General features: G+C 58.2%; 1 protein-coding gene and 1 long non-coding RNA gene across 16 annotated transcripts; one reads left to right on the top strand and one right to left on the bottom strand.

The window, feature by feature from the left end:
- On the top strand, positions 1-24,744 carry PARP6 (poly(ADP-ribose) polymerase family member 6). 15 transcript variants are annotated; one of them, XM_016194487.2, is made up of 22 exons: positions 1,375-1,583; positions 2,165-2,242; positions 2,959-3,053; positions 3,261-3,321; positions 3,452-3,542; positions 3,816-3,882; positions 6,209-6,358; positions 7,159-7,369; positions 7,672-7,725; positions 8,316-8,411; positions 9,116-9,208; positions 9,824-9,949; positions 10,751-10,816; positions 11,819-11,886; positions 12,663-12,711; positions 12,844-12,953; positions 13,431-13,503; positions 14,437-14,506; positions 23,422-23,501; positions 24,129-24,192; positions 24,269-24,353; positions 24,445-24,744. In XM_016194487.2, the coding sequence occupies exons 1-22, from the start codon at positions 1,581-1,583 to the stop codon at positions 24,545-24,547; spliced, it is 1,893 nt and encodes a 630-aa protein (XP_016049973.1). In that variant the 5' UTR covers positions 1,375-1,580; the 3' UTR covers positions 24,548-24,744. The 15 variants fall into 15 exon arrangements, 10 of the variants coding, with proteins under 10 accessions (XP_060040832.1, XP_060040834.1, XP_060040833.1 ...); XM_007537475.3 differs by having other exon boundaries at positions 12,841-12,953; XR_009548181.1 differs by lacking the exon at positions 24,445-24,744 and having other exon boundaries at positions 1,374-1,583; positions 12,888-12,953; positions 24,269-24,338.
- LOC132536691 (uncharacterized) lies at positions 15,928-16,845 on the bottom strand. Its single transcript, XR_009548182.1, has 2 exons — positions 16,184-16,845; positions 15,928-16,078 (listed from the first exon to the last, which is right to left on the bottom strand). It is a non-coding gene; the product is annotated as an uncharacterized LOC132536691 (long non-coding RNA).

Genomic DNA, 24,744 nt, shown 5'->3' with positions numbered 1-24,744 from the left:
AACTAGGCCGCGACCCTCGCCCAGCCCGGCCCCAGCCCGCCCACAGACCACAGAGCCTCATGTCCCGGCCCCTCGCGCCCCCCGCTCTCGAAGGTGAGTCCCACCTCGCTGCCAGACCTGTGTCTGGGTCTTCCCGGTGTCTCCCTCCCTCCCTCCATCCACTGCCTCGCTCACTCGCTCACTGGCGTAGACCCCCGCACCCGGACCCTGCTGTCCCGGAGGGCAGGTTCTGGAGATTCAGTGGCAGCCTCAGGCAGAGATCCGAGGGCCACGGAGCAGCCCTGTGGGCCTCTACATGGAGAGGGGAGGGGAGAGAAAAGAGGACGGGGAGGGAAGGGAGGGGAGGGGGGGAGGGGAGAGAAAAGAAGATGGGGGAGGGAGGGGGAGGGGAAAGAGGATGGGGAGGGGAGGGGAGGGGAGAGAAAAGAAGATGGGGAGGGAGGGGGAGAGGAGAAGAGGGGAGGGGAAAGAGGATGGGGAGGGGAGGGAGGGGAGAGAAAAGAAGATGGGGAGGGAGGGGGAGAGGAGAAGAGGGGAGGGGAAAGAGGATGGGGAGGGGAGGGGGAGAGGAGGGGAGGGAGTGGGAGAGGAGAGGAGGGGAGGGGAAAGGATGGGGGAGGGGGAGAGGAGAGGAGGGGAAAGAGGATGGGGGAGAGGAGAGGAGGGGAGGGGAAAGAGGATGGGGGAGGGGAGAGGAGAGGAGGGGAGGGGAAAGAGGATGGGGGAGGGGAGGGGAAGAGGAGGGGGAGGGGGAGAGGAGGGGAAAGAGGATGGTGAGGGGGAGGGGAGGGGAGAGAGGATGGAGAGGGGAGGGGGAGAGGAGGAGAGGGGAGGGGAAGGGGAAAGAGGATGGGGAGGGGAGAGGAGGGGAGGGGAGGGGAAAGGCGAGGACAGGGGAGCAGCTGAGTGGGTCGTGTCCCCAGCCCACACCCCCTGGCTGAACCCACCCCGCTCTCCTGCCCACCAGGGCTCGTGGCGGAGCTCATGGTGGAGCCGGCCACCGCACCCCTTCAGGCTGGGGCCCTCCCGAGTCGGGACTGTGGCAGGCCAGGTCGCCGCCGGCTGAGGCTGAGGTGGCGGCTGTGGCCTTCGTCTGGGTCTGCCGGTCCCGTCCCTGAAGGTGTTCCAGTCCAGGGCATTTAGATCAGCCAGTTGCCCCCAGACGCTGCCGGGAACCCGGGGTCAGGGTCCCCGGATGCTTGGGTGAGGGGGCTGCTGCTGCCACATCTCTGAGCCCGGCGGCGGGGGTGGCACAGGCCGGGCACGTGCCCGGAGCTCCCGCACTGGCTTGGCTGAGGTGCCCTCGCCTGTGGGCCGGCACAGCCCACCCGCGCACGTGTGTCACGCAGACTCTCGCAAACCTGCCAAACCTGCGTCCCTGCCACGTGACGCCAGGGCTGTCGTCTGCCCCGCACAGGACAGTGACTACTCCCACCGCCCAGCTGCGCCTGCCGACTGCCCGGCCCACCCCACCTCGCTCTTGGCCACCCCATGTCCATCTCCTTGGCCCGGCTTCGATGGGTGGCATGGCGGGGTGCCGCCTAGCACTGCACCGGGAGAGAGTGTGAGCCGCTGACCCAATGGTGAGAGCTGCAGAGGGCTGGCGGCCACCTGTCCCGTCCCGTGGCATGTCGCTGGGTCTGGCCCGTCTGACAGAGAGGGCGCTTTGCCTCTGAGTGGCCTCACCTGGCTTGCGGTGGCCGTGACATCGCTGGGGGCTGGGGACAACCTCGGTGCTTGGTGTGAGCAGAGGGTTTTCTTGTTTTATTTTGTTTTCCCGGAGCCCTGTTCAGCTCTGGCTTATGGTGGTGCTGGGGATTGAACCTCTAGCCTTAGGTGCCTCAGACGTGAAAGTTTTTGCAGACCCATTATGCTGCCTTCCCAGCCCGAGGCAGATCTTGGGCAGTAAGGGGGCGGGAGTTAGACACCAGAAGGACCGCACAGCGGGGAGACTGGCGGCAGAGCTCTGGTATGCTCGGGGTCTGCGGGGCTGGCGCCCCGGGGGAGGTCCGCTCATCCCAGAGCCCAGAGGAGGGGGCGGGCAGCAGGCCACCTGGGGTCTCTCACGTGGTTGCGTGGGCAGAGTCTGCAGGACACACCCAGCTGAGAGTGGGACAGAGGGACTAGCGATGGGTCACATCCTTATCCTCATTTCTCCCGCCAGGACATCAAAGGCCAGTTCTGGAACGACGATGATTCGGAGGGCGACAATGAATCGGAGGAGTTTCTCTACGGAGTTCAGGTGAGCTGGTGGCCCTCGGCCTGTGCGCTTCAGGTGAGAGGACCCACGCCACTGACCAAACTCCCCCCCCCCCCCCGCTCCTCCCAGCTGCCCCTATGCTGGAGCCTCTGGCCAGCGGTGACCCTGTGTTCAAATCTCTGACCGCCTGCAGCTGCTGGCCGTCTCACGGGGGGTGGGGAGAGGAGCCCCGGCCCGCACCCCGCAGGCTGTAGTCAGGTCAGGCTCTGCAGAGCAGCCATGGGCAGGACTCAGAATTCAGTCAGAGCGCTCTCTTCTTTCTAGATTTTCTCACTGTGTTTATGAGAGGAAGAGGAGTGAGAACTAGAGCCTCCGTCTGCACACGGGGCCAGGGTCAGACCTAGGGCCACGTGCTAAGAGTCCGCACGATCCCCACGCCCCTCCTGGGCCCCCAAGTGCTTGTTCTTTTTTTTTTTTTTTAATCTTTATTTATTGGATAGAGACAGCCAGTTGAGAGGGTAGGAGAGATAGAGAGACACCTGCAGCCCTGCTTCACCACTCGGGAAGCTTTCCCCCCGCAGGCGAGGCCTGGGGGCTCGAACCTGGGTCCTTGCGCACTATAACGTGCCCTCAACCAGGTGCACCACCGCCTGGCCCCTCCAAGTGCTTGTTCTGGAGATGATTTGAGGTGTCACGGTGTTGTGCTCATTGCTGAGTCTTCTCCTTTCTCCCTTTCCCGCTCCTGGCGGCCGTCTCAGGGCACCTGTGCCGCAGACCTGTACCGCCACCCGCAGCTAGATGCTGACATCGAGGCCGTGAAGGAGATCTACGCCGAGAGCTGTGTGGCCATCAGGTGGCGCCAGCACCCCGCTCTGCACAGGGCGGAGCCGCTCTGGCTCGCAGGGCTCTTCCCTGCCATCCCCTCACACCTCACACGGGGGACTTGCCAGGCGGGGTGGACTCTGAGGGGAGAGAGAAGCTGGGGGTGGCCGGGCCAAAGCAGGAGTGCACAGATGCTCCCCGCCCCGCTCTCACCTCGCCTACGGCACCCTCTCTCCAGGGAATACGGAACCATCGATGATGTGGACATTGACCTCCACGTCAACGTCAGCTTCCTCGACGTAAGTGCGTGCTCCCCCAGCCCCGTACTCAGGTGGCTGTGCGCTAGCCATGGGCCGGGATCCGACCTCGGAGGCCCCGTGCAGCCCAGGCCTCTCGGTGGCTGAGGCAGGCCTGCTTCCCTACTCTTAGGAGGAGGTCTCCACGGCCTGGAAGGTTCTCCGCACGGAGCCGGTTGTGCTGCGGCTGCGCTTTTCTCTGTCCCAGTACCTCGACGGGCCAGGTACGGGGGCAAGTCATGGGGTACAGGCCCTTCAGCTGTCCCCCGAGGGGCACCTCCAGGCCTTGGGAGGTGAACTGCCTTTCCCTGTGCCCCACCCAGCCCCGCTTCCACCCAGGGTTCGGGATGTGGCCACGTGGCCCACAGTCTGCCCTCTGCAGGGACAGTCCCCTCCCCTCGGCAGGCCGAGCACACCTCAGCGTCTGTCTGTCAGGCAGACTCACCCAGCCATGCCCCTGGGGAGCACGTGCTAGGCCTTCTCTCTTCTCTTTGCAGAGCCGTCAATTGAGGTTTTCCAGCCATCGAATAAGGAAGGGTTTGGGTTGGGTCTTCAGTTGAAAAAGTAAGAACTTTGACCTTTTGGCCCTGGCCTTGTGAGGGGGAGAGATGGGTAGACCCTTGGGTGGGAGGCCTCCCTCCAGAAGTGCCTCTGAGATGTTCCTAGCAGCTGCTGGGTTCATTGCAAGATGAGAGCCAGTGTGGGAGGCTGCAGGCACAGGGAGGGGACCGAGGTGCAACGGCAGGCTGCCAGCAGGCCTGGGGCAGGATTGCCCAGCGGGCCAGAGGGGGCCACCATCTGAGCCCAGGCCCAGGACCGGCCTCCAGAGGCCTGGCAGCCTGGTGGAGATGGAGGTGGGCCTTGGGGTGAAGCTGGGGAGCCACAGGGGCGGTGGCTTCAGCTTTCTCCCATGAGCAGGAAGAGGGGGCTTCTGGTGACAGGTCAAGGTAGGGACATGAGGTGTGGAGTAGTGGCTGACGTCAGAGAGACTGGTGGACACTGAACCTGTCAGTCATAAATATGGGGATGTGTCTGTTTTTAAAATGTTTAATTTATTTTATTATTGGATAGAGACAGAGAAATTGAGAGGGAGATAGGGAGAGAGACAGAGAGACACATGCAACTCTGCTTCACCACTCATGAAGCTTTCCCCCTGCAGGTAGGGACCAGGGGCTTGAACACGGGTCCTTGTGCCCTGTAATGTGTGCGCTCAACCAGATGCATCACCACCTGGCCCCCTTTTAAAATATTTTTCAAACTTCATTTACTTTATTTGATAAAACAGAGAGAAATTGAGAGAGAGGTAATAGGGAGAGACAGAGACACCTACCTCACTGCTTCACTGCTCCTTAAGCTTTCCCCCTGCAGGTGGGTGCTGGGGGCTTGAACCCAGGTCCCTGTGCATGGTAATGCATACACTTAACCAGGTGTGTCGCCACCCAGTCCCCAGGCTGCCCCTTTCTGCCTGCCAGCACCAAGGTCCTGTCCCAGGTCCTTTTACTCACCGTTCACTGCCTTTGACCTCACCTTTCCTCTCTGTTCTACCACTGAGATTTCTTTGTTTGTTTTAAGTATTTAATAACACAAGAGAAGGAGAAGCAGAGCCCCACTGGCAAAGCCAGGAGTAGAGCGTGGTACCTCGTGCTCCGATTCAGGCCTCCAGCCACTACAAGGCCTTGAGCACTGCTATTCTGCCGCTCCTGTCCCATTGTCAGTGTGGTCACTGCAACCTCACAGCCTTGACTCGACCTTATGGGGGTTGGGCAGTGGCATACGTGGTTGAGCACACACACTATCATGCACAAGAATCTGGGTTCAAGCCCTCACTCCCCCCCAGCAGGGGGACACTTCAGAAGTGATAGAGCAGGGTTGCAGGTGTCTTTTTCCCCACTCCCCTCTCAATTTCTTTCAGTCCCAGTAAATAAAAGTAAGTAAACAATAAACCTCTTCAGGGCAGGGCTAGACAGCATAATGGTTATGCAAAGAGACTCTCACACCTGAGGCTCCAAAGTCCCAAGTTCAATCCTCTTCACCACCATAAGCCAGAGCTGAACAGTGCTCTGGTAAAAACAAACATAAAAATTTTAAATAAGTCACTTCATAATTAAGATTGTAATAGTAGTAAAAAAAAAAAAAAAAAACTCTGCTGAATTTCATTGGAATATATGTAAAAGTTTACTTGACATTCACATATTCAAACTTACTTTAGTAAGGAAACAGCATAAAATGGTTGTACAAAAGGCTCTCCTGCCTGCTACTCTGAGGTCCCAGGTTCTGTCCCAGCACCACCATCAGCCAGAGCTGAGCAGGGTTCTGGTGTCTGTATCTTTCTCTAGCTCTCTTTAAGTAAATAAATAATAATAATAATAGGGAGTCAGGCGGTAGCGCAGCGGGTTAAGTGCACGTGGCATAAAGTGCAAGGACCAGTGTAAGGACCCCGGTTCGAGCCCCCCGGCTCCCCAGCTGCAGGGGAGTCGCTTCATAGGTGGTGAAGCAGGTCTGCGGGTATCTTTCTCTCCCCCTCTCTGTCTTCCCCTCCTCTCTCCATTTCTGTCTGTTCTATCCAACAACAATGACAACATCAGTAACAGCAACAATAATAACTACAACAGTGAAACAACAAGGGCAACAAAAGGATAAATAAATATTTTTTTTAAATTGTCTTTAAAAAATAATAATAAGTATAAGGAAGAAAGAAGCTCTACCTTCCCATTCGTCTAGAAGCTGTTGGTATGGTTTGTCCACTGGAGAAGCCATGGGGGTGGGCACCTTCCTTGCAAGAGTGAAGCACTGATGGCAGAGGCCCTTCCCTTCTGTGAGCCCGCCAGCCAGTCGGCCCCGTGTCCGCGCTGCCGGAGCTCATTCAGACCCGTCGTCTTTGGCTCTGCAGGATTCTGGGGCTGTTCACCTCCCAGCAATGGAAGCACCTCAGCAACGACTTCCTGAAGACGCAGCAGGAGAAGAGGCACAGCTGGTTCAAGGCGAGCGGCACCATCAAGAAGTTTCGGGCTGGCCTCAGCATCTTCTCGCCCATGCCCAAGTGAGTGCTGCCTGGGGTCACGCTGCCAGGGCCCTAGCCCCTGCCTCCCTCTCCATCACCTCAGTTTCTGGCCCTGTCATGGCCCCCGTGTCTGTTTGTCCTGCTGACACGGGGGCCTCTGTGCTGGCCATCTCCCCGTCCTTGGCCTCCTCGTCAGTCCCGGTTCTAAGGGCAGGCACCCCTGCTGCTCAACTCGAGCGTGGCGGCCCTGGATCCCTGTCTGTCCTGGCGCCCTTACTGGCCCCAGCCCCCGGCCCCACGCACCCGCTGGTGCCTTCCAAGCTTCCAAGGTGGAGACAGACTCAGGGTGACAGCACCCCTGGCATCACGGCTCACAGGCTGCTCTGGGAGCCTGCTCCTTGTGGTGCTTCAGCCCTCAGCCACATGCAGGTGTGTGCACACTCACACATGCACTCAGTCACATACACGCACTCACATATGCATTCACACACACACGCATGCACTCACACACATTCACACACACACACACACACACACTACTCACACATTGTCACTCACACTCAAGCTGGTCTGTGAAACAGGCCCGTGTCCCACAGTCACTTCATCCCAGCCTTGATGCCCCGGGGTGTCCAGGCCACCTCTGGCCTCTGTGCTTCCGTCTGAAGGACACATGGGAGAGGACACAGTCATCTCTGGGTCTGCTGTCTCTATCCACAGCGTTTCAGAGCAAGGGGACTCCCCTCACATACAAACCGCCCTGCCTTGCTCTGTGATGCCCACCCGTGCCAGTGACCTTCCTGGGCCTGTGATGCACGTGGCATTGTCTGCCATCTCCCTAGGTCCCCCAGCTTCCCCATCATCCAAGATTCTGTACTGAAAGGCAAGCTGGGCGTGCCAGAGCTCCGGGCCGGACGCCTCATGAACCGCTCCATCTCCTGCACCGTGAAGAACCCCAAAGTTGAGGTCTTCGGCTACCCCCCCAGCCCCCAGGCAGGTCTTCTGTGCCCCCAGCACGTGGGCCTACCTCCCCCAGCGCGGACCTCTCCCTTGGTACATGGGCTGGAGGCTTGCCTGGGTTAGGGGTCGGGGGACTGGGGGCATGTGCCGTGGGAGGTGGGCAGGGCTGTCAGGGAGAGCCAGCACCCAGCTGCGGCCCAGAGGCTGGGCGGGCACCACAGGGACAGCCAGTGCATCCCTGCCTCCTCTTGGGACTGGGTGCTCAGCCGGGCACTGAGCGAGTGGGACAGGGAAGTTGCTCACAGCCTGTGGCAGGCGTGGAGGTGGGGGTGGTAGTGGGTTGTGGGGCCCTCCCTCCCCCCGAGGCTCCCAGGCTGTCTGCTCGCACTCCCCAGGTCAGCGGGCACTGCAAGAGCATCCCCACCCTGGAGTACGGCTTCCTGGTCCAGGTAGGCAGGCCTCCCCACACTGCAGGGCTCTCCCTGGGGTCCTCCCAGATCCCTAAGCAGCTGACGGGCACCTCCTGTCCCCTGGCCTCTAGGTACCACAGGCAGCCATTGCAGGGCTTGGGCTGAGGGCCGCTGGCACTCTTGCTTGGCTGTGGGGCGTGTCATCTGCCCTCCTCCCTGCACGGTCACTGCCCCTGGGATGCCATGTCCCTCGGAGCGGGCCCTCAGCACCATGGCTTCCTCCCCGCGGGGGCCATAGCCGGCTCTATGCTCCTTCCCTGCCGGGGCCTCCACTTCTGTGTCTTCCCTGTCGTCCCAACATATCCACCCTGTGGCGTGCCCTGTGCTAGTGCCCGACTGTGATCTGAAAGCAGATCCACGGACGTCTGCAGGGCGGCTATGCCGCCTCCTGCAGGAAGTACTCGGGGCCCAGTGGACCGATGTCCAGAGCCACCTCGGGCATGGAGTGGTGGGGGCCTGCTCCCCCTCCCTTACCCACCGCACTCTGTCCTGGGGTGGGTGGCTGGGACTGGGCCCCACTTCCAGGCCCTCACTGCCAGAAGACACCCCTCCTTCCGCTGTCCCCACAGATCATGAAGTACGCGGAGCAAAGGATCCCCACACTGAACGAGTACTGCGTGGTGTGTGACGAACAGCACGTCTTCCAGAATGGGTCCATGCTCAAGGTCAGGGCCCATCACACCACCTGGCCTGACCGGGGCCTTGCTCTTGGTCAGGGCCTGTCATACCCATGTCCTGGCCTATGGCACAGGGAGATTTTCTCCATACCCCACAGCCCTCTGCCAGAATTTCTCCTCAGGAAACAGCTCAGATGTCCTGTCAGAAACAAGGGGACGGGTGTTTGGGAAGGTCTGTGATCCTCTGGGATTTAGGGGTTTGGCTGGGTGGGCAGGCACTTCACCGTGCTCGAGGACCTGAGTTCAAGCCCCAGCTCCTGGGATGGAGCAGGGTGGAAGCTCTGTCTCTGTTAGACAGAAAATGGCCACGGGGACAGAGGAGTCAGGCATCTCTAAGCCCCAGCAGAAACCTGGTGGCAAAATAAATAACAAGCAAATGCCAAAAAACCCACAAAGGGTGGGCTGTTGCCCACCATGATTGAGCAGGAGGCAGACTGGCCTCTAGGTGCCTGAGTTTGGGGAGGTGGGTGGAAGGACAACCCCGGCTTGGGACAAGGTGGCAGTGCTGTGCGCTGGATAGAAAATGTTGCCCTTCTGGGCCTCGGAGGAGCAGCACCGGCTGTGGGGCCGCCAGCAGGGTGTGTGGCGAGGTTTCCTCTCGTGCAGGCCCCACATCCCAGCCTCCTGTAGCTTCTGGGTGTCCAGTGCCCCTAGCCGCCCTGCTGCGTTCATGTCCGTGTCCACGTCCACAGCCAGCTGTCTGCACGCGGGAGCTGTGTGTCTTCTCTTTCTACACCCTGGGGGTCATGTCCGGAGCTGCGGAGGAAGTGGCCACTGGAGCAGAGGTGTGGGGAGCGGGGTGCCACTCACTCTGGCTTCTCGGACAAGTGGCGGAAACAGTGCAGCCCCCGTCCATGGGGCCGTTCGGTGGGAATGGGACTTGGGCAGCATCCTCAACTGAAGTAGGGCTGCTTCCAGGGAGACGCATCTCTCTGGAGTGCCCGCTGAGGAGTACGGAGCGGGGACGGTCGTATCCTATAGCGGCTGTTTTTTTTAAATATTTTATTTGTTTATTTATTTATGAGAAAGATAGGAGGAGAGAGAAAGAACCAGATATCACTCTGGTACACGTGCTCCCGGGAATTGAACTCAGGACCTCATGCTTGAGAGTCCAATGCTTTATCCACTGCGCCACCTCCTAGACCACTATAGCGGCTTTTTACATCCCTGTCACTTGAGATCTTACAGTGGCTTTGCATTTTCTAATGAGAAAGTCGGGAACTGCACTGCCCTTAGGAAGAAAGGCCAGAGGGAGTGTGCACTAGTACACGGGTCTGGTGTGAGGGTCCCTGAGTCCAGTCCCCGCCAGTAGCCAGAGGTGGGGGAGGGGAGAGCTGTGCTGTGGAGGCCCCGACAGCCTGGCACCGAACCCAGGAGAGACAGCGCCTTCTCTGCTCCAGGTGGTGGACCTGCTGGTGGCCATGTGCAGGGCAGCCTTGGAGTCCCCGAGGAAGAGCATCATCTTTGAGCCTTACCCCTCTGTGGTGGACCCTGCCGACCCCAAGACTCTGGCCTTTAACCCTAAGGTGCACTCGCAGGGAGGTCAGGGCTGGAGGGTGGGAGGCACCGCTGTGCTGGGCTGAAGCAGGAGCCAGAGGTGCCGGTCCCCTGGGCACTCTCGAACCCTGGTGTTCCCTGAGTGTACGGCTGGGGGAGGGGGCAGTGTGGCCTGTGGCATGTTTGGGGTCTCTGGGTGCCACCGGGGCATCCCGGCCCTGGCCTCACCCCCGTGTCCACATCCACACAGGCCAGTACCACCTCTGGACTTGTAGGCCAGCAAGCTGCTCACGCAAGTGCAGCCCGGGCTGCAGCGGGAGGTGGGCATGCCAGAGGCCCATGCGTGTCTGCGGTCGCTCGAGGCCTGGGCAGCTGTTGGCGGGCGCCCAGAGTGACCGTGCAGACTGAGCCCGGCCAGGCTGTCTGAGCCCCGGGCAAGTAGGAGGAGGACTCACTCCCTGGGGCCCGGCCCTGTGGCCTAGCCAGGTCTTCGGTCGTGAGGCCCACCCAGACCCAGACCGGGGAGGACAGTGCTTCCTCAGGGGCTCTCCTCGTCCAGAACACCTCGGTCACACCCGGAGGACCGGCAGACCAGTCAGGCTGACTCAGTGAAGCACGCACGCCCCCACTCCCCACCCCCTGTGTGCCAGGTTCTCCCTGTGCCGCCCCCTGCCCCTCCCAGCCGGGTGAGGTGAGCTCACCAAGCTGACGGACGGCCCTCTCTGGGGGCCAAGCACTAGCTCTTGCTTCCAGAGAGCTCTGAGCCCAGGTCTGCCCTCCCCGACACCCTGCTCACCCTCCCTTCTGCTGACCCTGCTTCTCCCCTGCAGAAGAAGAATTACGAGCGGCTCCAGAAAGCTCTGGATAGTGTCATGTCCATCCGGGAGATGACCCAGGTACCTGCCCTCTGCCCAGCATCCTCGCCGCCGCCTCCTTGGCCTGCCTCATGGGCATGGGGGAGGACGCAGAGGGGCATTGCTTGTCCCTCCACCCCTTCTTTGTCACCTTCCTCCCTGCTCCTGCCGGCTTTCACCCCACCTCTCGGCAGAGTCCTCCCCAGCTCTCCATCCCCTTCAGCCCCCCTGAACTCCACAGGCAGCTGGAGGGAGGGGCAGGAGGGGGTCTGCAGGTGAAGATTAGACCAGGCTGCATCCTTACCCTGGGGCAGCCCTGGAGCGTGCCGTCCTGGCTCAGGCTGTCCCCCTGACCCGTCTGCATTCTCCTTGGATCAGACCTTCACCCATGCTCCCACAGCCAGCCCCCCACTCAGGTCCACACAGAGGACACCCCAGCTGAGCGGCCTTCCCAAAGGCTCATGGCTCCCCGTAAAGTCAGGCGGTGGGACTCCTTGGCCGCTTCTTCTGGGGATGTTGACTGTACTTTCTTGATGTGTGGCAGCTGCTTGGGCTGTAGGAAGTGCCTACAATGAGGGGCCTGCCTGCTTGCGGCCTTGTGAGCATCCTGTTTCTTTTTTTAAAATTTTTATTGATTCCCTTTTGTTGCCCTTGTTGTTTTATTATTCTTGTTATTGATGTCATTGTTGCTGGATAGGACAGAGAAATGGAGAGAGGAGGGGAAGACAGAGGGGGAGAGAAAGACAGACACCTGCAGACCTGCTTCACCGCCTGGGAAGCAACTTCCCTGCAGATTGGGAGCTGGGGGCCTCGAACCGGGATCCTAATGCCGGTCCTTGCACTTTGTGCCACGTGTGCTTCACCCGCTCGCTACCGCCCGACTCCCTGGCAGCATTTTCATTGTGGTTCCGAGTCCTCCCCACCGTGACTGTCCGGACCTTTTGAGGGCGGGGACCCCAGCTCTGGCCTGGCCCTTCTCCAGAGTCAGTGTCTGGAAAGCAGGAGGGCCTATCTGCTGCGGACAAGCCTCCGCCTCTCTTCTAGGGCTCGTATCTAGAGATCAAGAAGCAGATGGACAAGCTGGACCCCCTGGCCCACCCTCTCCTGCAGTGGTGCGTGGGGAGGGAAGGGAGGGGGGAGCTGCAGCTTCGCAGGGTCTCCTTCTCCCTGGGCCATATAAGAAGCTGGCCCCCCTTCAGAGTGCCTCCCCCCTTCCCTTGTAGTCCCCAGCAAACAGGGTGAGTGCCTGGTGCCCTGCCGCCCCTCCCCTGTTCACTCTGCCCTGCTGGGGGCTCAGGCCACTGCCCCCCCCACCTGCCTGCCTCCTGGCTTAGCATCTGTTTGGGTTGTTAGTTAATGAGGTTCCCAGGCCTCACGCACACTCCACCGCTCTCCCGCCCGCATGCCCACCCACAGTGATGCCCTGTGGTGCCAGGGGCAAGGCCGGGAAGGCAGGTGTGGCATGGTGTTTGCCCTCCTCCCAGCCCACCCTCAGCCTCTGGGCCCTCTCAGAGACTGCACCCACTCAGCACAGACTGGGGCCGGAGCAGCAGGTGGCATCTCCAGTGCTGGTGGGGCCCCGAGACTCAGCCAGGCTCCCCAGATGGAGGCGCTACTGGTACCCCACTCCTTGTGGCCTTCTCAGCCAGCCTGGCCCTCCTCTGCTCCTCCTCCCCATATCTGAGCAGTGACTGGACCTCCTGCAGAGCGCCGTTCTGCTCCTCTGCTGGATTCTGAGGGGCTGGGGGGGTTCATCCCTGGTGGGGGCCCAGCAGTCACTGTCCTGGGAGCAGCTTGTCCCTGGTGGAGGCCCGGAGTCACTGTCCTGGGGGCCTGGGTGGCTTCACCCAGGTAGAGGCCCGGCAGTCATTCCTTTTCTGTCTCTCAGGATCATCTCCAGCAACAGGTCACACATTGTCAAACTACCTCTCAGCAGGGTAAGTGCCCGCTCATGCCCAGGGTGGGTGAAGGCCCTGGCAGCGGTCTGGTGGTGGGTTGGGGTCTCTCCACCCTTCCCTCCCTGATCTCCGTCTCCGCCCCGCCCCCCGCCGCGCCCGCCCTGGCAGCAGCTGAAGTTCATGCACACCTCACACCAGTTCCTCCTGCTGAGCAGCCCTCCAGCCAAGGAAGCTCGCTTCCGGACGGCCAAGAAGCTCTATGGCAGCACCTTCGCCTTCCAGTGAGCGGCTGGGGGTCCTGAGCCTGTCACTCACATAGCAGGGGCTTCTGAAGTGGGGAGTAGACCCCAGAGCTGATGGCAGGGAGGGGGATACCAGAGGAGGCGTGAGGCTTGAGGGGCCAGGAAAGACTTTGGACTCAGCGTGAGGCCCTGGACTTGGGCTCCAGCGTGGCTATCCCGGTGCTGCTCTGCTCTCCCTCACCTCGCTGCTTACAAATCAGGCTTGTTCTAAAGTACAAAGTATCCCCTCTTACAAAGCAGCCTTGTCCTAAAGCACAGAGCATCAGGAGCCAGGCTGCTGGAGCCCAAGCCCTCAGCAAGGCTCCGAGAGGCAGGCCTAGAAGCCAGCTGGGGCCCAGCCCCTCCCCCCTCCCCAGGGTAGCTGTGGAGCTGTGGCTGTGACTAGACCCACGGGTGTGGCCACTGCAGAGCCAGCCAGTGGGCACTGGGAGACACGTGGTCTGTCCTGTCTTGCAGCGGGTCCCACATCGAGAACTGGCATTCGATCCTGCGCAACGGACTTGTCAACGCGTCCTACACCAAACTGCAGGTGGGGCTGGGCCCTCTGCCACCATGCTCTGGCCTACTACACATAGCCTGGGGGTCTGTGCCCTCTGCCACCACGCCCCGGCCCACTACATGCAGCCTGGGGTCTGGGCCCTCTGCCACCACGCCCCGGCCCACTACACACAGCCTGGGGACTGGGCCCTCTGCCACCATGCCCCGGCCCACTACACACAGCCTGGGGGTCTGGGTCCTCTGCCACCACACCCCGGCCCACTACACACAGCCTGGGGGCTGGGCCCTCTGCCACCACGCCCCGGCCCACTACACACAGCCTGGGGGTCTGGGTCCTCTGCCACCACACCCCGGCCCACTACACACAGCCTGGGGGTCTGGGTCCTCTGCCACCACACCCCGGCCCACTATACACAGCCTTGGGGCTGGGCCCCCTGCCACCACACCCTGGCCTACTACACGCAGCCTGGGGGCTGGGTCCTCTGCCACCACGCCCCGGCCCACTACACGCAGCCTGGGGGGCTGGGCCTCCGTCGTCTTCACGCTGCCCCGCCTCATGCCATCCTGGCTGTCGTGGAGTTCCCAGCTGCTGCCACCCGGGGCCAGTAAGCGCTCTACCTGGCCTGGGGCAGGTGGGCAGGTGAGGTGGCGCTGGTGAGCTTACCTGCCACGCGCTTTTTGGTGATCGGACAGGTTCTGCCCTCAGGCTCCCCATAACGGTCACTGCCGTCCTCCTGGCCATCTGCGCTCTCGGTGCTTTGGGGGGACTCTGTACTTGTAACGAGGCCTGATGGCACCACCCTCCTTGCTCACCAGGCCTCAGTGTCGGGTGTTTGCCAGGAGGGGGCCCCACCCGGCAGCTTCTGAGGAAGGTGTGGGGGCGGGGGCGGGGCAGGGCCGGGCCGGCCGGGGCGGGAGGCCTGGCGGCGACTCGAGGCCCGCTCACCTGCTATTTCCCTGCAAGCTGCACGGAGCAGCCTATGGCAAAGGCATCTACCTGAGCCCCATCTCCAGTATTTCCTTTGGATACTCAGGTAAGAAAGCCCGCCCCCGTGGCTGGCTCGCTCGCTCGCTCACTCGCTCGCAGCTCTGTCTCCTCCGTCCCAGGCGCGTCCTGGCGTTGGGCGCTAGGTGCCGTCCAATCCCCTGCCACGCATTCTGCTCTCCCATACCAGGATGGGGTCCCCTCAGCCCGGGGGCGGCTAGGGGGGTAGTCTGCATAGAGCAGGCCTAGGTGGCGTCAGGAGCTGTCCCTGGTGCGTGAGTTACTGGGCCTCGGGCACTGTAGCTGCTCGTGTTTGTAGACTGCTTCCTGCTGCCTGGACCCTCTTGTAACTCAGACTGTCTGCAGTCACGCACCTCTGTCCGCACACAGTGCGGGAGAAGGCACTGACCTGACAAGGCCCGTGCACGCGCCAGGCTCTCGTCAGGAGCAGAGTCAGACTTGTCCAGCTTACAAAGTGACTGACTTAGAGCGCTCAGCGTTACGAGTTCCTGTTTTAGCTCTGCTGTCTGTGTTCTGTGTGGCCTTCGTGTGAAGGGTAGATAACCAGTGCGCAGTGCGTGACTCCAGGAGCAGGCAGGAGAGGCAGTCGGCCCGATTGCAGAGGCGCGTGACTTCAGGAGCAGGCAAGAGAGGCAGTCGGGCCGGATTGTAGAGGTGCGTGACTCCAGGAGCAGGCAAGATAGGCCTGGATGGTAGAGGCGTCAGTAGAAATGTCTCTGAGAGGGCAGGAGTAGACAGCATAATGGTTATGCAAAGACATTCACATGCCTGAGGTTCCAATGTCCGGGGTTCAGTCCCCCATACCACCATAAGCCAGAGCTGAGCAATGCTCTGGCATAAATAAATAAATGTCTCTAAGAACTGGGTGGGCCAAACAAAGGAGAAGAAAGAGGCTAATATACGTGAGAGCCAAAACCAATGAAATAGGTGCGACAGTACCGAAAAGCTCAAAGGTGACCCTAAAAACAAACAAATGGGTGGTCCAGAGGTGGTGCAGTGGAGAAAGCATTGGGTCCTCAACCATGAGGTCCGAGTAGACAGCATAATGGTTATGCAAAGAGATTCTCGTGCCTGAGGCTCCACAGTCCCAGGTTCAATCCCCCACACCACCATAAGCCAGAGCTGAGCAGTGCTGTGGTAAAAAAAAAAAAGGGGGTGGGGGGAGTCAGGCAGTATAAGCGCACATGGCGCAAAGCACAAGGACCAGCTGAAGGATCCCGGTTGGAGCCCCCAGACCCCCCACCTGCAGGGAGTCGCTTCCCAGGCGGTGAAGCAGGTCTGCAGGTGTCTGTCTTTCTCTCCCCCTCTCTGCCTTCCCCTCCTCTCTCCATTTCTCTCTGTCCTAACAATGATGACATCAACAATAATTAAAAAAAAAAAACAAGGGCAACAAAAGGGAAAAATAAATAAATATATAAATATATAAATAAAAACTAGTCTTAGTGATAATTTTTTTTTTTTGTATAAAACATTTGATTTATTGGTCTTTGGGGGAACCCGATCCATCGCCAGTACACCACAGCTGACCCAGTAGTCTTGTGGCTTCATCAACATTAGCTGGCTCATTTTCGTGACACTTTTGTGGAACCAGCTGTTTCTGCTGAGGTTCAGAAGAAAGATGTGTTGAGAAATGTGCAAGTTCCTTTTGTATATCTAGAAAAGCTTTATTCACTCTGTCAACCTTTTCATTATTCACAATATTTACCTTTTTAAGATTAGTGGTAACTGGTTTTGCTTTATTTTTAGCCTTTAAGTTTTTTTGGCTGGCTATGTGAAATATGTTCTTGGCCATGATTTTCGGTACTGTTAGGAAGCCGCTTAACACCCAGGTAAAGCCATCTTGTGATAAAATTTTTTAAACATAAAAATAAGGGGGGGCTCCAGGTGGTTCATATCTGGCTGAGTGCCTAGATGAGATACTGGAGCGGGTTAAGCCATAGGCCGAGAAGCGCAAGGACCGGCGTAAGGATCCCATCTGAGCCCCCGACTCCCCTCACCTGCAGGGGGTCGCTTCACAGGCGGTGAAGCAGGTCTGCAGGTGTCTGTCTTTCCCCCTCTGTCTTCCCCTCCTCTCTCCATTTCTCTCTGTCCTATCCAACAACAGCAATGACAGCAGTAACAATAACGGCAACAACAAGGGCAACAAAATGGGGAAAATGAACTCCAGGAGCAGCGGATTCATAGTGTAGGCACCGAGCCCCAGCGATAACCTTCCCTGAAGAAAAGAAAAAAAAGGATAATACAGGTAAATACAGGAACAGCGGCAAAGGAAATACTAACATAAGAATCCTGTCAGCTTTATGCTGGACAGGCTGGCAGAGCTCCTAGGAAAATAAGTGAGTCTTTTTTTTTAATTAATTAATTAATTTATTCCCTTTTGTTGCCCTTGTTTTATTGTTGTAGTTATTATTGTTGTCATTGTTGGATAGGACAGAGAGACATGGAGAGAGGAGGGGAAGATAGAGGGGGAGAGAAAGACAGACACCTGCAGACCTGCTTCACCGCCTGTGACGCGACTCCCCTGCAGGTGGGGAGCCAGGGGCTTGAACCGGGATCCTTCTGCTGGTCCTTGTGCTTTGCGCCACCTGCGCTTAACCCGCTGCGCTACAGCCCGACTCCCAATAAGTGAGTCTTAAATCCAAAGAGCTCCAAAGAGCAAATGGTGATCTTTTACAAAAAGGTTTCATTCATTAATAAGAAAGAGATAACCAGGGCAGGGGTAGATAGCATAATGGTTATGCAAAGAGACTCTCATGCCTGACGCTCTAAAGTCCCAGGTTCAATCCCCTGCACTACCATAAGCCAGAGCTGAGCAGTGCTCTGGTAAAAAAAAAAAAAGAAAAGAAAAAAGAAAGAGATAACCAGTGGTCCGGGAAGTGGCACAGTGGATTAAGCATCGGACTCTCAAGTATGAGGTCCTGAGTTCAATTCCCGGCAGAACATGTACCAGAGTGATGTCTGGTTCTTTCTCTCTCTCCTGTCTTTCTCATAAAAAAAAAAAAGGGAGTCGGGTCGTAGCGCAGTGGGTTAAGCACAGGTGGCACAAAGCGCAAAGACCAGCATAAGGATCCCGGTTTGAGCCCCTGGCTCCCCACCCGCAAGGGAGTCGCTTCACAGGCGGTGAAGCAGGTCTGCAGGTGTCTGTCTTTCTCTCCCCTTCTCTGTCTTCCCCTCCTCTCTCCATTTCTCTCTGTCCTATCCAACAACAATGACATCAATAACAACAACAATAATAACTACAACAATAAAACAAGGGCAACAAAAGGGAATAAATATTTTTTTAAAAAAAGGGAGTCGGGCGGTAGCGCAGCAGGTTAAGCACACGTGGCGTGAAGCACAAGGACTGGTATAAGGACCCCGGTTCGAGCCTACAGGGGGGTCGCTTCACAGGCCTACAAGAAGCAGGTCTACAAGTGTCTTATCTTTCTCTCCCTCTCTCTGTTTTCCCTTTTGTTGCCCTTGTTGTTTTTCTTATTGTTGTTGTAGTTATTATTATTGTAGTTGTTGATGTCATCGTTGTTGGATAGGACAGAGAAAAATGGAGAGAGGAGCAGGTCTGCAGGTGTCTATCTGCCTTCCCCTCCTCTCTCCATTTCTCTCTGTCCTATCCAACAACAGCGGCAACAATAACAACAGCAACTACAACAATAAAACAAGGGCAACGAAAGGGAATAAATTAAAAAAAAGAAAAGAAAATGAGAATACAAGCCATAGACCAATAGACACTTGCAACACATAGCCACAAAAGATCGGTAAGAACCGTGTGTATAGGGAGTCGGGCGGTAGCGCAGCGGGTTAAGCCCAGGTGGCGCCAAACACAAAGACCAGTGTAAGGATCCCGGTTCGAGCCCCCGGCTCCCCACCTGCAGGGGAGTCGCTTCCCAGGCGGTGAAGCAGGTCTGCAGGTGTCTTTCTCTCCCCGTCTCTGTCTTCCCCTCCTCTCTCCGTTTCTCTCTGTCCTATCCAACAACGATGGCATCGATAATAACTACAACAATAAAACAACAAGGGCAACAAAAGGGAATAAATAAATATATATATAAAAATATTTTAAAAAGTACCGTGTGAGTGTGAGTGTGTGTGCATGTGTGTGTATTTTATTGCACCAAGGTTACTGCTGGGGCTCAGTGCCTGCACGACAGATCTCCCAGCAGCCATTCCTTTCTTCTTTTCTTTTTTCTTGATAGGATAAAGAGAAATTGAAGTGGGAAGGGGACATAACGAGCAAGGAAGAGACACCTTGGCTCTGTCACCACTTGTGAAGCTTCCCTGCAGTGGGGAACCGGGCCTTGACACCAGGGTCCGTGCGCCCTGTAGTGCGCGCTCCGCCAGGGCGCCACCCCCCGGCCCCATAATACTGTGTTTAAATGTTCTCCGCAATCGGTGAGAAAACTGCACGACGGGTCCTGGTGGTGCCGCCCAAGGACCTGGGTTCAAGACCCCAACCCCCATTTGCAGGGGGAAAGCTTCACACGTGGTGAAGCAGTACTGCAGGTCTCTCTCTCTCTACTTCCCCTGCTCCTCAATTCTGTCTGTGTGTATCCAATAAATAAATAAATAAAAATAATTTTTTTAAAAATAAAGAAAAAGAGAACCACGGCCTGACAAAGAGGTAGGCAGATGACACAAATAGACGTTTTGCTGCAGAGACTAAAGAGGGTTGAGGAGACGACATAATGGTTACGCAGAGGACTCTCCTGCCTGAGGCTCCTAGGTCCCACGTTCAGTCCCCAGCACCACCCTAAGCCAGAGCTGAGCAGTGCTCTGGTCTGTCTCTGTCTGTCTCTCCCTCAGGAAAATAAAACGACAAATAAGATATTTTTTAAAAAGAGAGAAGACCGAAAAAGGAAAGAAAGTGTGCTCCACCTCTAGTGATCAAGCAAGTAGTCCCCAGGCCGGAGCGCCTTGCTGGTGCTGCTGCTGGGGCTGAGAGAGAGCGGCAGAATCTGGGGCGGGAGCCGCTGGGAAACCAGCTAAATGCCGACTTTCTTAGAGCTGAGAGGCTGGGGCCCGGTGGTGGCGCATCTGGTTGAGCGCACACGTGACAGTGCACAAGGACCAAGGTTCAAGCCCCCAGTCCCCCACCAGCAGGAGGAAAGCTTTGCGAGTGGTGAAGCAGTGTTGCGGGTGTCTGTCTCTCCCTCTCTGTCACCCCCTTCCCTCTAGATTTCTGGCTATCTCTACCCAATAAGTAAAATAAAGATAATAGTTAAAAAAAAAAAAAGCCGAGGGGCTTGTCCCTGTGGCCCGGTGCCCGCACTCCCTCCGGCAGAGGTGCCCAGACTTGCAGAGCACCAAGGGCGGTTTGGCTGGCCGCTTGGTTTCTGTCAGCAAGCAGCACAGCTCACACGAAGCACATCCTGGCCAGGGAGGCAGCTCCGCAGTTCTGCAGACACTCCTGCCTGAGGCGTCAAGGCTCTAAGCCCCAGGTTCAATCCCTAGCACCACCGTAAACCAGAGCTGAGCAGTGCTCTGGTCTTTCTATCTCCGTCTCATTAAAATAAAGATCAATTTAGAAGGAAGGAAGGGATACATTCTTTTTTTTTTTAAGACTTTTTAAAAATATGTATTTCCTTTTTGTTGCCCGTGTGTGTGTGTGTGTGTGTGTGTGTGTGTGTGTGTGTGTGTGTTTTATTGTTGTAATTGTGACTGATGTCATCGTTGTTGGCTAGGACAGAGAGAAATGGAGAGAGGAGGGGAAGACAGAGAGGGGGAGAGAAAGACACCTGCAGACCTGCTTCACCGCCTGGGAAATGACTCCCCTACAGGTGGGGATCCAGGGGCTCAAACCGGGATCCTTATGCTGGTCTTTGCCCTTTGTGCCACGTGCGCTTAAACCACTACTGCCAGACTCCTGGAAGGGATACAGGCACTGCTCAGCTTTGGCTTATGGTGGTGCGGGGAATTGAACCTGGGACTTGATGAAGCCTCAGGCTTGAGAGTCTGTTTGCATAACTATTATGCTAACTACCCCCGCCCTGAAGGGATACATTCTTACAAGCTCTAATTCAACAGTGAAAATGGACACTTAACAACTGGGATAGATATTAATTTTTTTATTTTTGCCTCCAGGGTTATCTCTAGGGGCTTACTGCCTGCACTATGAATTCACTGTTCCTGGAGGCCATTTCCCCCCTGCTCCCCCCCCCCCCATTGTTGTTGCTGCTGTTGTTGGATAGGACAGAGAGAAATTGAGAGGAGGGGAAGGCAGGGAGGGAGAGAGACAGACACCTGCAGACCTGTTTCACCACTTGTGAGGTAGGGAACTGGGGGCTCTAACCAGGATCCTTAGCTGTCCTTGCCCTTGGCGCCATGTTCGCTTAACCTGCTGTGCTACCACCCGGCCCCCAGGTTTTTTAAATTTAATTTTATTTAATTTATTTATTTATTTTTGTCTCCAGGTTTATCACAGGGGCTCCGTGCCTGCACTACAAATCCACTGTTCCTGGAGGCTATTTTGTCCCCTTTGTTGCCCTTGTTTATTGTTGTTATTGCTGTTGGATAGGACAGAGAAGCTGAGAGAGGAGGAGAGAAAGACAGACACTTGCAGACCTGCTTCACTGCTTGTGAAGTGCCCCCCCTGCAGGTGGGGAGCCAGGGGTTTGAACCCAGATCCTTACTTTGCACCACCTGTGCTTAACCCGCTGCGCCACCACCGACTCCTTTTTTTTTGTTTTTAATTTTTTTTTAACTTTTTAAATACTTATTTCCCTTTTGTTGCCCTTGTTGTTTAACATTGTTGTGGTTATTGGTGGATAGGACAGAGAGAAATGGAGAGAGGAGGGGGAAACAGAGAGAGGGAGAGAAAGACAGACACCTGCAGACCTGCTTCACCGCCTGTGAAGCGACTCCCCTGCAGGTGGGGAGCCGGGGGCTCAAACCGGGATTCTTAGGCCGGTCCTTGAGCTTTGCACCACCTGCACTTAACCCACTGTGCCACCGCCCGACTCCCTTGTTTTTAATTTTTAAAAGTTAAGTTATTATCTGCCTTTTAAGTTTTAGCTGATTATTTGCATGAGAGTGTTATGTAGCGGCTGCAAGCCTCGCCCCACCACACGTCCTCCAGGGACCAAGCTCGGCCCTCATGCTTGGGAGCCGCACATTTGATCCTCTCTCCACTTCCCATGCTGCTGGAAAGTCTTAGGACTTAGTCGATTACCAGAGGCGAGCAGTCTGTGCGCAAGGCCCTGGGTTCAAGGCCCCAGCCCGCATGTGGAAGCGCCATGCTTCTCCAGTGGCTTATAGGGCTGTGGCGCAACTCCTGTCTCTCGCCATCTAAAGAGCCTTCCTGAGGCAGAGAGCCAAGCACATAGCCGCTGTGAGGGGCTGCGCTTAGTGCCAGCTAGAGGCGGGCACTGCCTCCTGAAAGTCCTCCCAGGCTCGGGGAGCCGGTGGCGTGGGCCAGGCCACAGGGCACTTTTAGTCCAGGCTCCAGGGGCTCATCGTCCTGTGAAGCAGCTCAGTGTGTCAGGGACCCACAAAGGGAAGTGCCCTCCAGCTGCCCTGAGTGTGAGCGGACCCCACTCTGTGTGTCTGGGGACCAGGGCAGTGGTGGGCTGGGGGGGGTCCCGTGCACTCGGCTTTGTCCAGCCCTGTGGCTGGTTCTCCTCCATGAGCTTCTCCTGACAGTCTCAAGGGGCCTGTGTACCTTACTCACCCAAAGCCTCTACGGGCTCCAGTGGTGGGGATCCGCCAAATTCTCTCTCCCCTAAAGGGCCACGGGTACAGACAACGGGCGGGGGGGGGGGGGGGAACTGCTTTGAGAGCCAGAGGTGCCTTGTCCTGTCCCTCTGCTGTGAGATCAGAAGGGGCAGCAGAGTGAGGGCTGGGTCACCCAGCTCCCTGCTGCCCGGGCCACTGTCGTTATGTCTTCACTGGACTGATGGGACAGGCTGGTCTCGGAGGCCCCAGAAACACGTGGGTCTCCCTGACAGGGTCATTGGAGCTGGCGTCCCCCTCTCCCTAGACTGGCCCCCGCCGGCTCCCTCACGGCCGTGTTGCTTCCCCTCTGCTCTGGGTGTCCTGAGCGAGAGGCGCGGAGACAGAGCACCCACTTGAGCAGGTCCCCACCCCCACAGGCCCACGTGCAGGAGACAGTGGGGACAGTGAGAAGAGAGTCGGTCGAGGCCAGCTGAGACACTTCTGATAAATGACAGGAAGTGTCCCCGTCTCAGGTGTGGGGGCAGCGTGTGGTGGGCTCTGTCCTGGAGACCATCCCAGGCTGGCACAGACTGGCTCTTTCCTGCCTCAGGGCGGAGCACAGTGAGCAGCTCACCTGGGGCCCTGGGCTGTCGGGACGGGACTCAGAGCTTAGGGCGGCCGCTCGGCTCGTGGCAGGACAGCTGGGAGTGATGGGGGGCTCCTGCTGGGGCTGGCGGGACCCCAAGGCCAAGCAGGCAGCCTTGACCCCAAGGCCAAGAGTGGAGCCAGGCCCAGGCCTGCAGTGCCAGCACCCGCACCTCCCCCTGCCCGCCCCTTCCACACACACAGATGTGGGCTCAGAGGGTGTATGGTGGGCCCCCAGACCCTGACAGGCAGTGAGGTGGGCGCCAGGAAGTCCTTAGAGCTGGCTGTGGGGCTGGGGTGGGGGTGCCTCTTCCTCAGGTCTGGCAGGCTTCCTGGAGGAAGCCCTGCTCTGAGGGGCCTGGTTGGAGTCTGGGGTGGGGTGGAGGCTAAGGCAGGTCTGTGCACCCGCCTGCCTCCTCCCTGGACCCAGCGTCCCTGACCTGCTGGCCCCGCAGCCGCCCACAGCTACCCGGGCATCGGTGCAGCCCTGAGGCGGCTCCAGTTCTGGCCTTCCTGCTGCCTGCCTACAGTGCCTGTGGGACCAGGGAGCCCTCCCAGATGCCCCCACCCCCCACTGCCTGTCACCCCGGGACCCTGGGACCCCGGGACCCAGGACGTGTAGGGCTCTGCACCCTGACCCGCGGCTGGTGCTTGCAGGCATGGGGAAAGGACAGCACCGGATGCCGTCCAAGGATGAGCTGGTCCAGAGGTACAACCGGATGAACACCATCCCCCAGGTGGGTGCGGGCGGGCGGGCGGGCGGGACAGGTGCAGAGATAGAAACCGACTCTTGGGTGGCGCAGCAGGTTAAGCACAGGTGGCGCGAAGCGCAAGGACCGGTGTAAGGATCCCGGTTCGAGCCCCCGGCTCCCCACCTGCAGGGGAGTCGCTTCCCAGGCGGTGAGGCAGGTCTGCAGGTGTCTGTCTTTCTCTCCCCCTCTCTGTCTGCCCCTCCTCTCTCCGTGTCTCTCTGTCCTGTCCAACAACAAGGGCAACAAAAGGGAAAATAAATTTAGAAATATAAAAAAGTCAAGAAGAGAAAGAGACACTGACTCTTCTGGGCCAGAGACAGGACGGCCAGCTGGGGGGCTGCACCCAAGCTGAGCAGCTCTCACCCTCTGCACACCCGGTCCATGTGTGGGGCCTCTCCTCCAGATCCAGTCCATGTGGGGAGTGTGGGTGCCCCTGGATCCGGGCTGGGGTGAAGCCAGCTCTGACCCCAGCCCCCCTCCCACAGACCCAGTCCATTGGGGGAGCTTGGGGACCCCTGGACCCCCTCCCCCAGACCCGGTCCATGTGAGGGGGGATCCTGGGTACCTCTGGACCCCACCGACCAGCTCTGACCCGGCCCCCCTCTCCCCCAGACCCGGTCCATTCAGTCTCGGTTCCTGCAGAGTCGGAATCTGAACTGCATAGCCCTCTGTGAAGGTAGGCACCCCTGCCCGTCCTCAGCACATGATTGACCCACGACCCCGCCTGCCCTCTGACCTTTCCCTCCCCACAGTGATCACGTCCAAGGACCTGCAGAAGCACGGGAACATCTGGGTGTGCCCTGTGTCCGACCACGTCTGCACACGGTTCTTCTTTGTGTGAGTCTGGCGGTCCATTGTGCCCCGGAGCCTGGGCCATGGGGTGCCTCCCTCCAGGCTGCAGCCACCCTCACGCTGGGCCTGGTTACAGGTACGAGGATGGCCAAGTGGGCGACGCCAACATCAATACTCAGGACCCCAAGATCCAGAAGGAGATCATGCGTGTGATCGGAACTCAGGTCTACACAAACTGAGGGGCCCAGCCCTCGGAGCACCCGCCCCGGCCCCTCTGCCCGGCACCAGCGGCAGACCGGGGGCAGACCAGGGCCACAGCGGCCAGCTGTGCGCTGACACCCCGGACTGCTGCACGCCTGGTGGCCAGATTCCCGCCCCGTTTCCCAGTTGATTTCACCCTGTTTGTAAATGAACAATAAAATGGAAGGTGCTGTGG

Source organism: Erinaceus europaeus, unplaced genomic scaffold (assembly GCF_950295315.1).
Source record: "Erinaceus europaeus unplaced genomic scaffold, mEriEur2.1 scaffold_1040, whole genome shotgun sequence".
In the NCBI taxonomy this organism is placed as follows: Eukaryota; Metazoa; Chordata; class Mammalia; order Eulipotyphla; family Erinaceidae; genus Erinaceus; species Erinaceus europaeus.
The sequence above is the reverse complement of the archived record's forward strand: the minus strand, read 5'-3'. Positions and strand labels throughout refer to the sequence as shown.